The sequence below is a fragment of the Lissotriton vulgaris genome, chromosome 1_1 (assembly GCF_964263255.1).
Source record: "Lissotriton vulgaris chromosome 1_1, aLisVul1.2, whole genome shotgun sequence".
NCBI classification, from domain to species: Eukaryota; Metazoa; Chordata; class Amphibia; order Caudata; family Salamandridae; genus Lissotriton; species Lissotriton vulgaris.
The window spans coordinates 776,860,964-776,878,950 of record NC_141685.1 but is presented as its reverse complement, the minus strand read 5'-3'; the positions used below and the strand labels follow the sequence as shown (position 1 = coordinate 776,878,950).

At 44.3% G+C, this 17,987-nt stretch overlaps 1 protein-coding gene across 2 annotated transcripts in view; it reads left to right on the top strand.

The window, feature by feature from the left end:
* The window catches only part of TPR (translocated promoter region, nuclear basket protein), a 684,526-nt gene that overhangs the window by 77,964 nt on the left and 588,575 nt on the right, over positions 1 to 17,987 (top strand). For both annotated transcript variants that reach the window (XM_086956072.1, XM_086956065.1), the window contains exons 10-12: positions 2,683 to 2,823; positions 15,921 to 16,012; positions 17,121 to 17,318. In XM_086956072.1, coding sequence (XP_086812198.1) covers positions 2,683 to 2,823; positions 15,921 to 16,012; positions 17,121 to 17,318 — 431 coding nt within the window. The remainder of the gene's footprint in view (positions 1 to 2,682; positions 2,824 to 15,920; positions 16,013 to 17,120; positions 17,319 to 17,987) is intronic.

Here is a 17,987-nt window from a genome sequence, read left to right as displayed (position 1 = left end):
TGCCAATTTGAGGTCCGCCTCTGAGATGAATGGTTTCAATTTTCTTAAGTAGTTCAGGTGGAAGCGGGCACTTTTCGCCATTGACTTAATGTGGGCTTTCATGTCTAGATTGTCGTCTAAGGTGATTCCTAGTGATTTAGCTGAGTTGACCAGGGTTGGGGTACAGTTTAGCGCAGTCACGACTTTCGTCCATTCCTTTATTTCCGTATGGCTCCTTGGCGGTGAGATTAGTAGGAACTCTGTTTTATGTGCATTTAGCTTCAGATGATTTGTGGTTAACCATTGTAGTGCCATTTTTAGTGTCTCGTTCATTAGTTCAATGTCTTTTAGGGATGCGATCTTTAAGTATATTTGCGTGTCGTCAGCATACATGTGGTAGGATATCTGTGATTTTTGGAGAATTTCTGTGAGTGGTTCGACGTATAGGTTAAGCAGATCTGGGGATAGTGGTTATATCGGTGGGTAGGTTTTTGGAGTATTCAGAAATCTGGGCGCTCAACTATTCACGGTATGGTTTTGACTTCTTCGTGGTACCGAGGTAGGTGCTTCTTGGTCAGAGGAAAACCTTAACCTCTGTAGAGAGAAGTGGATAAACCACCCCCTTCTTGTGTTAATTTGGCAAAGAAACCAGAGCACACTATATATTTTTTCTCTTTTTGTTCTTTTTTGTCAAAGTATCATCTTCATCAAATTTTCATTCATTCAGGATAGATCACACCAAATGAATTTTTTAAAAGGATTTTATTTGTGAACAGTGTCTACTTCTCAGAGATCACTGTGTCAATCACTTAAGCCTACACGTGTTTCATCACAGCATGTGGCTGTGACTCATCAGGGCTGATCAAATGATCAAAACGCGTGGTCGGGGAGCCGGTGATAATTCCAACCCGGTCCTTGTCGGGTAGTTTGTATGGTTGATTCGGTTTATCGTAAGGAAACTGTTTATTGGTTCGCAAAATTCTTAGGTAATCTCAGGCCGTATGCAGCCACGGTCCAGCTTGTAAAGCTTCTGTCTCCGAGTGCGGGACCACTCGGAGACAGAAGCTTTACAAGCTGGACCGTGGCAGCCACATGCTGTGATGAAACACGTGTAGGCTTAAGTGATTGACACAGTGATCTCTGAGAAGTAGACACTGTTCACAAATAAAATCCTTTTAAAAAATTCATTTGGTGTGATCTATCCTGAATGAATGAAAATTTGATGAAGATGATACTTTGACAAAAAAGAACAAAAAGAGAAAAAATATATAGTGTGCTCTGGTTTCTTTGCCAGATCTGGGGATAGTGTCGATCCTTGAGGGACTCCTATTGAGATAGGGCATGGAAATGAGATTGATTGGTTAACCAGGAAGCGCTGCGTTCTGTTCTGTAAAAAGGAATCGAACCATTTCAGCACAGTTCCCGACAATCCCATCCTGTCCCGTAGCCTGGTCAGTAATGCTTTGTGATTTACTGTGTCAAATGCCGAAGACAGGTCAAGGAGAACCAGTAAGCATGCTTGATTTCGGTCAAGGGCCTGTAGCGCATCATCAACAATATGGAGGATCGCTGTTTCCATGCTGTGCCCTGCTCTGAATCCTGACTGGCATTCATCTAGCAAGTAGAACTTGGTGATGTGTTGGCTCAGTTGGTTCTGCACACATTTCTCAATCAGCTTGGCCAGTAAAGGGATGTTGGTCACTGGGCGAAAGTTGTTTGGATCTGATGCATCCGCTGAGGGTTTTTTGATTATGGGAACAACTTGACCTGTTTTTAGGCCGTCAGGGAGGATCCCTTGTGAAAGTGAAGCATTTATTATTTCGGTCCATATTGGAATCAAAATGTGATTGATTTCTTTTAAGCATTTTGCGGGCAGGGGGTCTTGGTAGTGGTGGTTTGGTTTGATTTCTGAGAGCGTCTTGGCAATCATGTGCTGGTCGTACAGTTCAAATGATTCCCAAATTGCCTTGTTTTTTGCCTTAGTGCATTCCGTTGTAGAGTCGGTATCGTTCGTATACAGTGGTTCGATGGGAAGGTTCACCACGGCGTTTCTAAGCTCTACTTCGAGTGATTTGGCCTTTTCCGTGAAAAATGTGGAAAATTCATCACAGCTTAGAGGTGTTTTTGAGTTTTCTTTCACGGATTTGGCTAGTTTGTTTGATTGCTCCTTTAGGATTTCAAAGAGTTTTCGTGGTCTGTTTTTGGCATTGTCCAATTCTGATCTTATAAATTCCTTTTTTGAGTTGATCTTTTTATTATATTGGTTCCTAATTTTTCTGAGGGCTTTCAGTTCAGGGGATGACTGGTGTTGCCTCCATTTTCTTTCGGCCATTCTCAATTTGCGTCTTTCTTCGTTTAGTGCTTTGTTAAACCACGGATTTTTAGTCTTCTCCGAGATTCTTTTCAGTTTTAATGGCATGGTGTTATTGACGATATTTTCGACAGCTGCTATGTAGTGATCAGTCAGCTCGTTGACGTTCTACAGGTTGTTGGGTGGCTTTAAGTCTCTTTCGCAGCTTTCGACCAATAGCTCCATATTTGCTTCTTTTGTGTCTCGAGTCCATTTTTTGGACTTGAAAGGTTGCCTGGTCCTGCCTTTTCCCACTGTGGGTATCGCGAATGTTATGGCATGATGATGATGTTGCTTTCCCTGGTGCTTTGTTTTAAGTTCTAATGAAGTAGTCCTTTTTTCATCTGTTTTAGCTCAAAAAGCAACTAAAGAGCAGCTGTCTGAAATGGAAGTATGTAAAGACAAAATAATTAAAGAGCTGAAGGACAAGATTGGGAAGATGGACCGGGAAATTGAGAACGCCAACAATTTACTTACTGCTACGAAACGCAAAGGTATAGTTCAAGCTTAAGTTAATCTTTTGATGTAGTTCTTACCATTTTATTGTAAAGTGTGCACTTAGTCTCTTCTGATGTTTTGTGTATAGTTGTGTCCCAAATGTAAATTTTTTAGTGCATCCTTATTGTTATTACTTTCCATTTTAGTCTGGGTGGTAAGATTTTTTTTTTTTTATCAACCAATAGGAATAATTGAACATTTGTTGTCATCTGCTACAGCTAGCTAATTACTGACTGCTGTGTCCATGCCTTCTGGGACCCGGGCAAGCAGGAGTTGATTTAAGATTAAATATCATACTAGTTTAGACCATGTGTCGACACTTCTGTGACACAGATCTGCAGAAATGGGTCACTTGCCTGTCTTTAACCTCTCGCCTGGGATGTTGGAGCAATACCAGTAGTGTATAAACTGTTAATATTTCACCCCTTTAAATGGGGAGGCCATACGTCAATCTGAGTCTTGCCCCCTTCTACAATGTTAACGTTTGTGCTATCAAGCGACTGTATGGCTAAAATGACTTGCTCCTTTCTTTTCTTACTGAAAAGCGAAGCTACATGTAAGGCTGAATGGCTTGCAATTTTCTTTCACTGCTCCTAGCAATGGAATGATAGGAGGCTACAATAGTCATTCTTAACCCAGCGTGAGGGAATGCACTCAGTGGTTTGAACTGATCCCTGTCTGGACCAATGGATCAAGGAACTGGCCAACAACTTGAGTGGATTCCTTTCATGCAGTGACTATGTTTTGTTTTTTCAATACAGAGGATTAGTGGTTCACAGGCTTTATTGCCAGAGGAAACTTGCGCAGTTTTTCTACCAGGTTACTTTAGTTTGAACCCCTGGTTTCACTGTAAAGAAATTAGGCATTTCATTTGAAGATCTGTATTCCTACCATTTTCTCATTTATATTTGGAAGGCAGATCACACGTCTCATTTTGTTGTGACCCTGTCTTTTCAGAACACAAGTTTATGACTTCTAGGGAGCGGGTTGCTCATCAGGTGATGAATGTGAGCAACAACAATTTTTACAAGTTCCTACATTATGGAATCAAATGACAGAAGCTGTGTGAAAAATTCTATTGTCAACGAGAAAGCCGAGAGGTTGGGTACGTAGTTCAAGGAAGGGGTGGGTGTGAATTAATTTCCTGATGTAGGCAACAGGGTGCATTATATATTATGTGAGAACATGTACATGAGGAGATATGCACCTGTGATGTCTAGTTCTATTACTTGATATTGCAAGTGTTCAGGGAAGCCTTTTGATTAGCATTCCAAGGAAGGGGTGCTTCAAAGGCGCTACTGCCTTTGAAATGCAAGTTTGGCTTTCCCCATAGGAGAGGAAGCCAACCCACCTCCCCCTTTGTCCAGAATTCTTTGGCACCTGGACAGGTGGGTAATTTAGCTAGTGAGGTAGGTGTGCCCATCCCCTGGCTAGTACCACTCTTAGGGTGGCCTAATCTGAGGTAGACACAACTTTCCAGAGTTGGCCAGCTTTGTGTTGGCAAGCTTAGGGATTCTGGAACCGGGTTATGCCCACATGCCACAGTAACTGATGTTAAGATTATAAATTGCACATTTACTTGGAGGTGTATTGACGCTAGCTAGAACAGCAATGTCATCTGAGCTCAAATGAAACTAATGGCAATAGCAACCAATTGTTCGAATCAAGCAGATTTGAATAACCAGGTTTTTAAGGCTTCCCTGAATGCCAAGAGTCATGTTTTTTAGATGAGATGGCGGAGCGTTCCAGGATCGTGGTGCACTATTCAACTTCTGCCTCCCTAAGATAGAAGTCTGAATTTGGGGACATTTACCATATTTGCTTTGGGTGATCTCAAGATTCTCAATGGCCTATACCATGTACATTTCTTCTTGAGGTAATCAGGCCCAATGCAATGTGGGGCTTTAAAAAACGTGCAGAGGACCTTAAACACTATTCGCTGTCTTATTGGCAGCCTCTGTAGCTGCTTTAGTCCCATGGCCACCCATTTGAATTTGGGGATGCTTAGATGTAGGCGTGCAGCTGCATTCTGAAACGTCTGTAGTTTGCTCAGTTGTTGCAGGTTGGAATATAGGCTGTTGCAATAAAAAAAGTTTTGAGTGTACCATAGAAGTGACAACAGTTTTTTTGCACAGAGGATGGAAGGGAGGAAAGAACCTTTTTTAGCGTTCTAATGGTGTAGAAGCCGGATGAGGAGACCACATGTAGGTGATACCTGTAGATAGGTTTCTCGCCCAGGATCACTCTAAGATTGCATGCCTTTTTGACCAGTATAGGAAGTGTTCCTAGCTGAGGTGACCATCAAGAATGGGACCAGAATGAAGATGAGTTCCCAAATAAATGACCTCAGTTTTTCCTGAGTTTAGCTTTAAGCAATTGCTGGCCATCCAGTTATTGATTGCCAGCATACAGTCCCAAAATCAATCTAGAGTCCGCTTCAACATCCTTCTCTGACAAGGGAACACCTATTTGACCATCATCTGTATAGGATGTGAGTGAAAATCCAAACCCTCTGATCAGCTCTGCCAGATAAGACACACAAACCTTAAACAGAGTCTGGCTTAATGACTAGCACTGCAGCACTCCACAAGGCAGCGAGAAGGGATTTGAGGTGAACTCATTAAATGAGACACTTTTTACACTTGTCCAAGAAAGATTTTAACGGGGCCAAAGCTTCTCCTCTAATTCCGATGCCAAATAGTCCACCTGCCAGCAGCTCCTGATTCACTGTATCAAAGGCTGCTGACAGGTCCAGTAGAATGAGGGCAACTTTGCCTCCCTGGTCTAGAGTCGCTTGGATTTCTTCTGTTGCCTTGATTAAGGCCGTCTCAGTGCTTTGCCTGCTTCTGAATCCATATTGTGTAGGGTCCAAACGATTGTCTTGTATGAATGTGGCAAACTGAAGGGTCATTATTTTTTCCACAATTTTTGCAGGTAGGGTTAGTCTTGAGATGAAAATTGTTAGTGTCTGTTGGACTAAGCAAAGGTTTCTTTAGAATGCAATATCGACACCACCATCCACTGGTAAGGAAAGACACTGCTGGTAACCATATTGTGGAAGATGGTCATGAAAGATGAGGCAAATATTTCTGGTGCCTGCTTGGCCACCTAAGGGGGGCAGGGATCAAGGGGAGAGCCGAATTTAGTAGACCTTGAGAGAGGTAAACTGCTCTACGGTTGGATTGATGAATTAAGAGAACTGTGGTACCAGCATGCTTGGAGGATAATGGCCATTTTGTCAGAGCAGGGTCATTGATGGAAGAAAACCTGTTGTATACTTCTTTAATTCTGCTTTGAAATAAGCCTTCCAAGTCATTGCAAAAGTCTTCATTATGGAGATATGCTGTCGCTGCTTCTACAGTTAAAGTAGGAAGCCTTTTCTCCCACTATCCATGCTTTGTAGGTGGCAAGCTTATGCTTGTATCTGATTATTTCTAAGTCGAAATACTCCTTCCTCCAGATATGTTCTTGCTTTCAGCATTTTTGTTTGGTAAACCAGGGTGCTGAAGGAGCGTATCTCTTGCTAAAGGAAGCCTTTGCTCGGACTAAACAGTTGACGGCTGAAGTTAGCCACAAAACGTAGTCGTCTACCGCGACCTCAAGGTCCTCTGAGATTAAGGGTAATGAATCTGCCAGTGCCGTATTATATTTGTCAGGCTTATCTTGTGCCAAGAACGCCAATGCAATTCCTTGAAGTGTCCTGCCATGTTGAAGGGGTTGTGCTAGAGAAAGATCGAATCTCACTGCTAGGTGGTCTGTCCAAAATAGTGGTAAAGTAGAGATATCGAACGAGGAAAAAGTGTTGGTAAAAATACCATAAAGATAGTGCCTAGCAGAATGAGTTGAGCCTACAACTACCTGGGGAAGACTAAAACTGGCTGTCATTTCAAGAAGAATCTTCGTGTCTTTATCAGTAGGGAGTTCCAGATAGAATACATTCTCCCAGCAGGGGAAAGTTTGATGTGCTAGCAGAAGATTCCAAGTTGGTACTCTGGTCTTGGAAAAATATATGCCTGGGGCCGGGTGGGCTATAAATAAGTAACCTTTAGTTACAAGAATACGTTTTGGATAGCTCAATACTGAAGGAGAGCACTTCACAAGGTGCGATTTGAACAGGATGAAAAACGGCTTTAATGTGGGATCGATAAATTATTGCTAATCCGCCTCCCCTTTTAAGTGCACCCTGTGTGTCATAAAGCCTGGGGGAGTAGCGGCGGTGAAATCTGGGCCTACAGACTTATCGGCCCAGGTTTCTGTAATGAGCTGGATCTCTAGCGCTTGTGAATCTACAAAGTCAGCCACTTCGAGTTTGTTTGATTAGGGATCTTGCATTGATTTAAGGCACAGCAGGCCTCTTGACGCTTGGGAGTGCCTCTTTTGACATGGTTTGTCCCCACTGTTTGCCTAGTATTGAGGTTTTGATTGTAGTGCCAGCCAAGTCCCCTGTGCCAGTGCCTCTTCCCTAAAACATATCCCCAATTGGGGATATGCAAGTCCCTAGTAAATGGTACCTAGGGCCTGGAAGCTGAAGACAGTCCCGGTTACTGACCCCCATCCCCCCCCCCCCCCCCCCCCCCCCCCCCATCCCCACGTCCCTCACTAGGACCATGCCAATGCCCTTGCTGCTTGCATGCCCTTGTGGGGAGAAAAACGACCTAGTGACACGGCATCCCTGTCTGGGTGCCATACCAGCCAAAACTGCCTGAAGGTATAGGTAAGTCACCCCTCTAGCAGGCCTTACAGCCCTAAGGCAGGGCGCACTGTATCATAGGTGAGGGCATATCTGCATTAGTACATATGCCACTAGAATAAAGTAAATTCTTAAATATTGTAAGTGCCAGGGAAGCCTTAAGGAGTACATGGGAAGGAAACTTGACAACTCAAGTTCCCCAGCACTATGCAGGATCCACTGAAACCAGGAGTGGTTGGTAACAAACAACTCCTTGTAATAAATCCACACAGATGCCAGTGTGAGATGTATTAAAACACGTACTCATACGGCACCCCAGAGTTGTCCCCTGAAAACATACCAGCCCTCGTGTGGTCACTGATTAGGTTTAGGCCACACACAGACGTGTTTCTGGACACCTTGGTGGAAAGCCTCTGGGACCAGAAACAATGCACATCCTGGGAAAAAAGTGTTGCACCTCCTTCCCCAGGATGGGCCCACCGCTCGAATGGGAAGCTTCAAAGGCCTGCTGTCTTTGTAATGCAACCCCCCAGCCTCGCCTGCTAGCAGCAGATTGTAGCCCCCGGTTTTCACCCCCACTTTGGGACGGAAAATCTAGAAAGGCTAGGAAGTGTGCCCATCTTTACCAACTCATCTCCTCGGGTAGAGGAGACAGTTAGGCACACTTTTCAGTCCCCTCCATGATGAAGGGACTCCTCCAATCAGGGCTAGGTCTATGCCTCAGCCCACAGGATGGTGGAATATTAGCTGGTGTAGCACCCCAGGTAAGGTGCCCATTGGACCTATCGGCTACTTCCCTAAAATGCTCCCTAAATGTAGTACTTAGGTGGCTCCCCTAGTCTGGAAACTAGATTCCTGCAATCAACGAAGGACAAATGCCATGCCATGCAGCAAAGCCTGATGATTACTGACTTGGCCACAGCCCGAACAGCCTGTCTCCAGCTTTAAAGACTCTGCAAAGAAGAACGCGCCTGTCCTGTTGCCAGCGACTTCCAGAAACCTGAGGAAGACTGGCTGCTCTTCAACAAAGACCAGATTTTCCGAGGACAGCGGCCCTGTCCAGAAGAATCTAACTAAAAGGACTTTGGATTCAGCTGAACCGTGACTCCTGCCCCTCCACACCAGGCTCCAACGGCCCAAGGCTGAGTGACTCACCTGTTCAGTGAAGTCTCCCCAGCGACCCTAACCTCAAGTCTAGTGTTGGCTGACCCCCTACACTCCACAACGACTCTGCAGTCTGAACCTAGAGGCTTCCACTGTCCGTGACTGGCTCTGGTAAGAAGAGACTGATGTCTAAAGGCAACCCTACACCCAAAGCCCCTGCGCCCTGGTGAGCTGATTCAACAGTGCCCCTACATCTCGAAGTACCTCTGCTGTCGTTGGTCTCCCTTCTGCATCCTCCATTGCGACGCCTGCAGTCGTCCCTCTTCAAAATGTTAGCTCTCCCCCGGTTTTTATACATCCTTCAGAACTGGCCATTCAAAATTCCTGAGTCCTACTTGCAACATATAGACAGTGAAGTCAGGACACTGCTATGAACGGGAAGAGACTGTGTATAGCTAGACATAAACTGACTAGAAGCTAGTATGACTGGAGAATAGCGCTCCCTGCAGTGTGCCTTTACTACTGGGCATCACTACTAGTGGTTATCAACCACTGGGTATATCATCCCTAGACAGAACCCGCCTACCAACTTGACCACTATCAGATTGGTACAATGGGTCTCTATACTCACAGCCAGCGAATGGCAGCTGCATCGGCCCAACTGCCTTAACTACTGACATATGGAGGCAAGTAAATAAAAAAACTTGGCTGGCACGCTGTTATGGTTCACCTGAAAACTCTGTAAACTCTGCAACCAACCGGAGTTTGATAGATGAGACCTCATTGGCATTTCCAATATTGGACACCTATAGAAAAAGTTAAAACTCTTAAAATTCTCTGAACTCCTAGCAGCATTTGAACTAGTGCAGACGGAGGTATTCTGATACCTACAAATCTGCGATGCCCTAAATGTAGTACTACCCGCATTAGAGGAGTTGCGGAAGACATCCCCCCCCCTGTAGATTTGGTGCTGCTTTGTGGCCCCCGTGCTTAAACTGACCCCCAAAGCCTGGCACCTGCAACCAATTTACTTACCTGCATGCAGTATGGCTTTGAGCACCCTCCGCCTCCATTGAAACACATTGGGCCAAACTGATTGTGACCTCTGCACCCAGCCACCCCTGTGCTGCTGCTGGTGCAGTTTTGGTACTCTTGTGACCCTTGCTGTCCTTTGGTCCCAAAGATTAGTATTGTAAGTGGTGTACGTACCTGTTAAACCACATCATTTTTTCCCTCCATAGGCTAACATTAAACTGGTCTGAAAATACTGTTTTGACTTTTAGAAGTGAAAAGTATTTTTACCTAAAAACACACTTGCCTTATTGCGAAGATCTTGGTCTGACAATAAAATATAAACTAAACTTATTTTTCTAAAATGTGTGCTGATCTCCTTTTTGAGTCCTGTGTCCATTATTGGTCAATGTTGTGCAATAAGTCTTGCACTCCTGTGTTAGGCCTAAGACTGCTCACCCACACTACCACTAATAGGCCACTTTTGGTTTTCCATTGAGCCTTGTACACTTTTGAGGAACCCCTGGAATCTACACGGTATATCCACCTAGTGGTATATCATATACAAATCCAGCTTCCGACAGGGCTAGCATCAAGTCAGTCTACATAGGTCTTCAGGTAACATTACGACTGGGGGGCTGTAGGTGTGTTATCACTAAATAGGAAACAACCAGGTTTTTTACTTTTCCTGCAACTCTGCAGGTTTGCATTTGCTTTCAGGGTAATATGTAGTGTGTTCCAAATTTGTGCCCCTTTCACTCGAAAGGATCTCCCACCTATTCTTGTCTTATTGAAGAAGAGCACACAGACCAAACCGGTTGAGGATGATCTTCGGGACCGAGCAGGTTTGTAAACCCTCACCCCACTTCGCACATCCACTACCTGCCGCTCTGGCTAAAAACCTCAATCGTACCCTAACCCCTCTATGGACCAAGATCATTAACTGCTCCTTAAGCAACGGGCTGATACCCGACTGCCTCAAACAAGGCCAAGTCAACCCCTGCTAAAAAAAAAAAACCCCAATACAGAACGAGCCCAAGATCTTTAGACCCATCACAACCTTCCTTTTCTATCAAAAATCCTCGAAATGTGTTCTCTCCCAACTCAACCAACACCTAGACACCAACAACCTACTCTACTCACACCAGTCCGGTTTCAGGAAGGGATGCAGCATTGAAACTGCCATACTGAACAGAACAGATTACATACACCGCTCCCTCGACTCCAACAGATGCTGCCTGCTTGTCCTCCTTGACCTTTTGGCGGATTACTTATAGTTGCCCTCTGAAACTAACCTACAGCCCCTCTTCTGACTGAGAGGCTACCTAGGCTGCCACCCAGCAGACATGTTGCAGGACCCCTGGGTAGAGCCCCCCGCTCTCTTGGGCCTGCAACAATGCACATCCTGGGATGAGGTGCTAGGTCTCTTCCCCCAGAATGGGCAGGTGGAGCTTCAAAGGCATGCCGCCTTTGTGACCTTCCCCAGGCCACTTGCTGTACTCAGCAACTGGCCCGCACCGGTTCTGACCCCCACTCTGGCGGGAAGACAGGCGGGAAAAACAAAGGAAGGAAAGGAGGTGTGCCAGCCTCTGCCAACCCCACCCCTCAGGTGGGGGAGGCGAGGTAAAGCACAACTCCGGGCTCTCACCATTTTGAGAATGGGGAGCCCTAACGAATCGGAGATAGGCTCCTGCCCGCCTCCCACTGGAGAGTGACAGGATAGGGGGTGTACTCACCCCAGGACAGGGACCTATTGGTCTCTGCCCTTGCCCTACCTGTAATGCCCCTAAATTTAGTATTTAGGGGCACCCTGAACCTTTTATCAGATCCCGATTTTGGAACAAGAAGAAAGACCTGCCGTGCAGCTGCTAACAAGAGGACAACACCAACTGACTTGGCTCCAGCCCTACAGGCCTGTTGATCCTTGAACCTGCTCCTGCTAAAACCCTGGCGTCTCCAGTGGTCAGCAACCTTGAAAAACCCAGAGGACCGGACTGCCTTGCTCATCTAAAGACTGGGACTCCCACGAGCAGTGGTTTAGCTAAAAAAGCAACAACCCCTGGTGCCAGCCAGGAACCGCGATTCAGCACACTCTGCACCCGCCGAGCCTGGCCTGTGCCTGAGTGAACAAAGACCACGAGGACGCCCCCCCCCGGCGATTGTGACCATGAATCCAGTGCCCAAGAACCCTCCTCAACGCTCCTGACGCCTGCAGCCTCAAAACAAGGGACCCCTTCAACTGCGACCAGCTGAGGGGAAGATTTCCCGACACCCAAAGACACCCCTGCACCCAGCAAAAACAAAATTACTCACCTGCTATCAGGAGAGACCCTAGTGCTGGATCTTTGTGCCCACCACTGACCTTCAAAAGTAATAATAACATTGATTTACTGTTAGCCCAATTTTCCTCCATAGGAATACATTGCCTGGTTTTTACCAGAATTTCTTTTAAGTGTCGATTTTCAAAACGTACAAATATTCCTTTAAAAATCGCCTGTGTAACAAACTATTTCTTTCAACTGTTTACAGGAAATGCACCAGGGCTGAATCCAGGATCCAGCCCTGAATAAGAAAAACATTTGGGAAGTGATTTTATTGCATTTACTTAAACTCCCATTGAGCTCAATGTTATAATTGTTTAACTTGTGTTGCATATTGCAACAGCCTTATCTATTGCATTTAAAAGTCTATTGCTATCTTAAAGTATCCAATCGCAACATCTCATTCTGAGAGAGTATTTGATACCCACTTGTGGTTCTAAAATCAACTATATATTTTTATATACAAAACAATTGGCCTAGAGTTCAGTTCTTGAGTGTGTGAGACCATTTGCTGACTGAGTGTGTACAACAAATGCTTTACACTGTCCTCTGATACTGCCTTGCTGCTCGACCAAGCTAGCATTTTAGAGTAAGATTATATCTAACTTTAGCCTCTGCCATACCTTTGGAGACTGTGGACTCGGTGCAGACTGTACCTTACTTTGGTCCAGTATATACAGAGCCACTTTCTTACAATCCGCCCCAAAAGACACAAACCAAAACCCCTCTCACGCTCTTTCTCAGTCAATGCCCTTAGAATCTGGAACTCTCTCCCTATACATATCAGAGCCTACTCCTCCTTCACTAGTTTCAAGAGACTACAAAAAGAATTTCTCCTCAACCGTCATCTCTACCCTCCGGAACAATAGCCGCTATATTGCCTCTTCTCCTCAACCGAACTCCTGTACTCTGGCCGAAGGGAAGCATTCATCTCATGATACTGAATTGGATTCTTTCTAGTATCTCTTATTACTAATGTATTTGTAATCTGCTGTATGTTTTTGCTGTAAAGCGCTCTGATACCCCTTTGGTTGTGCCAGCACTAGATAAAACTCCTAAAATAAATAAAATAGTCACATAATTGTTCTTGTAGAGACCTGGGTCCGCTACCGTTCAAGGCTCTGTGCATTATGCACTTGGCCTTAAAGATGCATCGTTCCTTCACTGGTAACTAGTGGGATTCTCTCAGTGCCAGATGCTGAGTCCAATCTGGTTTTGTTCAATGCTAACTTAACTGCCAACACTTGTATCCTTTGGAGCCGCTTACCCAGATATTCTGGGATCCCTCGAAGTAGAGGATTACAATAATGCAGTCTACTCTGCACTGTACATGGGTCTGAGAAGTAGCAAGTGAGAAAATATCTCATCCTCTCGCCACCCTCCTTATCAATTTGAAGATACCAGTCCTTACAAGAGAACGTGGAGCGAGCAGGCCAAGAGTTTGTGTTTGCAGCCTATGATCTTACTTGAGACATTGTGGGCTAAAAGTTAATTTCTAGCATAATAAAATCTGAGGAAGATGCAGCTTGCCTTTGGCGTGCCAGCGGCGTGCCCGCTGTGCGGACATGCTGTTTCTCCATTAAAATATCCAGCCATGGAAGGGGGCTTGGCCGTAGGCAATGCTAGAGTGCAAATTAGCGCTGCATCGGCAATCTAACAGGTGAGTCAAAGAAAAATAATGTCCAGCAACCCGAATCATGCAAGGAGGCTCCCCTGCTACATCAAGTACTGGCAAATCAAATTGAAAAGAAATGTGTGAAAAGCAAAGTCATTAAAGGAATTAAAAGGGTTACCAACCCTTCTGATCTGGCCCCAGAGCTGAACAGAGCCAGGTACCTCGTCAAAGGAAGAGCAAAAATATGCTAGTACAAGGAAATCAAATTGGGCTGAAATGAGGCTTCTTGACAGCTATATGAAGTCGTCAAATAAGGGGTGTGTGACCCCACGGGTAAGTAACTCATTGGCTACTATCCCTCACTCTCTTTAACACCCCTAAACTGAGTATTTATGGTACTTCTTGTCGCCGCCTACAGCCTATTTTTGCAGGTTCCCTCCAACCGCAAGAGACTCCTGCACCAGAATCCGACTCCAATAGTCATCACTGCACCTAAGCTCTGCAGCCTGGGGAGAAGTGGTTCCAAGGTTTCTATATGTGCCAGAGGATCTCCAGGGTTGAGGCCCCTTTTGGGTTACGCCAGACTGGTGCCTCAGTCCCTGCTTGCAGTCTCTTTCTGACCAGACCATTCTTGCATTGAAGTGACTGGGACACCCGGCTCCGTGACACACCTCTGCACCCGGATGCCCCAGAGCCTCCCGAGGTGACCTGTTGGTGTGGCGCTAGTTCTTGCCCCATACTCTTCCCTAAGTACAGAAGACCAGTCCTGTAACTCACTGACAAGTACCCAAATGCAATGCATGTTTTTCCTCCTTTTCTGAAAACGTAAAAAAGTCTGTACTTACCCGATTCCGATGTTCTTGGTATCTGCATTTATATTCGAGAAGAAGCTGTTTTAATAAATTGGTGTCAGATTTTTTTTTTGTCTCACTTACTGCTTTTGTGTGTAATACATTCTTGCCACTACCTGTAATGTGCCTAACTGTTTGGCCACACTACAGCAAAAGAGCATTTGGGGTGTCATTTGTGCCTCTGTAATTCTCTGGGGTTTGCTTGGACTCTTTACATGGTGTGCCTCTTTTTGGTCCACTATATAAAGAACCGGCTTCCTGCCCCTGTTAAATATTTAAAAAAAATAAATGGGATTGAAAAAAGTTGCCTTACTCTGTGGAAAAATGAGGCGAGCCAACATGTTTGCTTTTAATTAGCTGTGTGACCTCTTTGAACATACTTTCAGTACATTTTAACAAAGTTCAGGTGTTTGGTGGTTACATGTGGATAAGTTGGGGAAAATGTGAGCTAGAGGTTTCAATGCAGAGTGTCTGAACGTTTATACAACAAAAACATGTAACTAGTCTCAGTATAGCACAACATCTTTTAATATGTATAGCCACATATGAAGGACAATAGCAGCTGAGTGAAGGTGTCAAGGTTGTTAGCCATTGGGAGAGGGCAGGTAAATAAGATATGGGGCTTCAAAGTTGTAAAAGGTGAGCAATTAGTGTTGATTTGATTCAGTATGGACATGCCAGAACAGGTATACTAGTGGTTGAACGTCCTGTCTTTGATATCGCAAGTAGTTGGAGGTTGGTCGAATGTAGTGTATGGCTGGGACAGTGCCATTCTGTAAGGACCAATGTATAATCAGGAGCCATGAACACAAGAATGAGTTACTCAGAGTGGTTTGGATGTTTGGTGTAATAATTTTATTTGGTGTGAGTGGGCTGTGGTATACGAGTGGTAGGATTAGTTGAATAGTATTCTAGTGGCTAAACTGGAGTTCCTCTTGGTGTCATTTGGCCAAAGGGGAGGAGAAAAGGTATTCTGGGAGAAGAGTAAAATTCATTATGCAATCAATTTTACACTTTGTTAGAGCCTAGATAGGCAGGGGCTTGCCACTAGACAATGGGAGGTAAGGTTTTTCCTGCTAATGATTGGAAGTACTTTGATCCTAATAGAAGAGGTGGAGGGGTGTCATTAGGGAGGGTGGGGTATGAAGATGAGGGAGTGTGACAGCTGAAAGAGGTAAATGGACTGTTCTGTTTTTGATCACTGATTAGTAAGATGAGAGCTGTCCAGTGTCTGATAGCTATGCAACTAACAGCCAGTAGATTGAAGAACGTGTAAGCAAGAAAGAAAGGTTGCTCTATGGGGTAAAGATGCAAGGTTACATGAGAAACCCATGATAGAGATAATATTTGAAACTTTTTACATTTGATGGTAAGTTTGAAAAAACTATATGCACACCTATACTGAAAGGGGAAATAATCTAATGTCTGTGGGATAATACGTTTGTTCCATTAGGAGCAACTTCTTTTTCTCAGTGCCACTTAAGTTGTATCTTTATTTCAGGTGCTTCGATGACCGAGGAAGAGCTTACAGCAATGTCTCCTACAGCTGCTGCAGTTGCTAAAATCATCAAACCTGGAATGAAGTTAACAGAAGTGAGAATTCATTCAACACTTGTGCTTCTTTTTTTCCTTTCAACCCCTCTAGTTGGTCAGTTCTAGGTCTTTTAATTAATATGAACACATAATAGAGTGAGAATTTCAATTTGCATGATCATTTGTTTGTGTTTGTACAATTTGCAACAGTCTAACATGTTGGAAAAAGTGGCCATTATGGGGACACATTCATAATGTACACCAATAGGTCTATTTCTTTCCAACAATTTTGTCAAGTCATTCTTGAGTCATTTCTCCTCGTTGATGGTAACTTCCTGCTGTATTCAGTTTAACGATTGTCTCGGTCTTCTGTTTGCATGGAACCTTCCTTAAGGTGTGGCGTGTGGTCTGTGATTTTCGTGTTTTGCCTCTTTTTTTGTTCATTGATTCTGCCTTCTCCGAGAACTTCAGTTCATCAACACAGGTCCACCTCTGCAGCAGATTGTTGCACTGGTGAACTTTGTGGTGACAGAAGACCATATATTTATCTTTAGTACTCCTGAATACTACTAAATGTATTCCTTGACTCTGCTTTATTTCCCTACTGCTTCTCCCTATTTATCAGCATACACAAATATTTGTATTGTAGGATCACTTTACTCCGGCTTCAGTATTTACCTTTGCTCGTACCTACTGCTCCATCTCCATCTTGCATGGTTTGCAGGGCTGCAAATAATTTATTGTGATGCCTACTCGCAATGTTAGCTGCAGCTGTCCAGTTTCAACATGCCCGGAGTTGCCTTTTGCATAAGTGAGGAAGAAGAGGGTTTAATTGGGAATCAAACATGGATTCATGTCTTGTACAAAAGGGACTTTGGATATCCAGATGACCAGTTACATACATGCTAACCATCTGCACTAAATGGAGCGCTACAAACTTCTGTTTGTTTAGTTTCTTGACTTGCATGTTTTTTCAGCCAGCATCAATATTTTCCACAAACATTGTTTTCATCCACCACATTTAGAAGGTGGTGTGAATTAAATGAGAGCCTTCAGCCCAGACTCCCCTCTCTGCATCCCATGTGTTACCTAGAGGGTCCTCCCATCCTTGAACCTGGTCCTACAGATAACTTTTTGAAACCTAACCATTGACCATGTCTCTCAATAGCTCTACAATGCATACGTAGAAACGCAAGACGAGTTGCTGATTGAGAAGCTTGAAAATAAGAGGATTAACAAATATCTGGATGAAATTGTGAAGGAAGTGGAGGCCAAAGCTCCCATCCTGAAACGCCAGCGTGAAGAGTATGAACGTATGCAGAAATCCGTGGCTAATTTATCTGCCAAACTTGAGCAAGCAATGAAGGTTTGTATTGACTGTTGGCTTCTGCAAACCACACAGCTTTGGGTATTATGCAATTTTCTATTAGACTACATCTTCAGGGTTGATAGGTTCTCATTGTGAGTGATGTGCCTTCATAATCTAGTTGAGGTAGTTCTACTGGAAGTAGCATGTGCTGCAGGTCTCTTCCTGGCTCAATCGTTCTTTTCCATACAGCTCTTTGGCTGCGCTTAGACTTGAAGTGCTTCACACCCTTTACATTTGCTTATCTACATGTTTTATCTTTGGGTAGGGATGTTAGGTGCTAGAGGGCATGCTGTTGATCTAGACTCTCTTTGAAGATCCTATTTTGCATGTAATTATTGGTTTCATCTTGTTCTCAATTGAAATGGGCATTTAGTAGACTACAAGTTTCCCTTTTGGCTTAAAAGCAAATCACCTTATTCTGCATGTGCTTCTCAACCAACAATCCTTGATTCCTGATAATTATGTAGATCTGTGTTGCAGATGTGGAGGCCTCTATGCAAATAAGGTGTTTCTGTGTTCCCTTCCATAGTCCTTTATTATGTGTATTTAGTGCTTGCTTTCCTCAATGTTTCCGGTACAGGGAAAGCCTGGCAGTTCAGGCTGGACTGTTCCCATGAGGAACAGGGTGAAGACTGATTTGTATATTGTTAGGTCTGAACTGGGGTG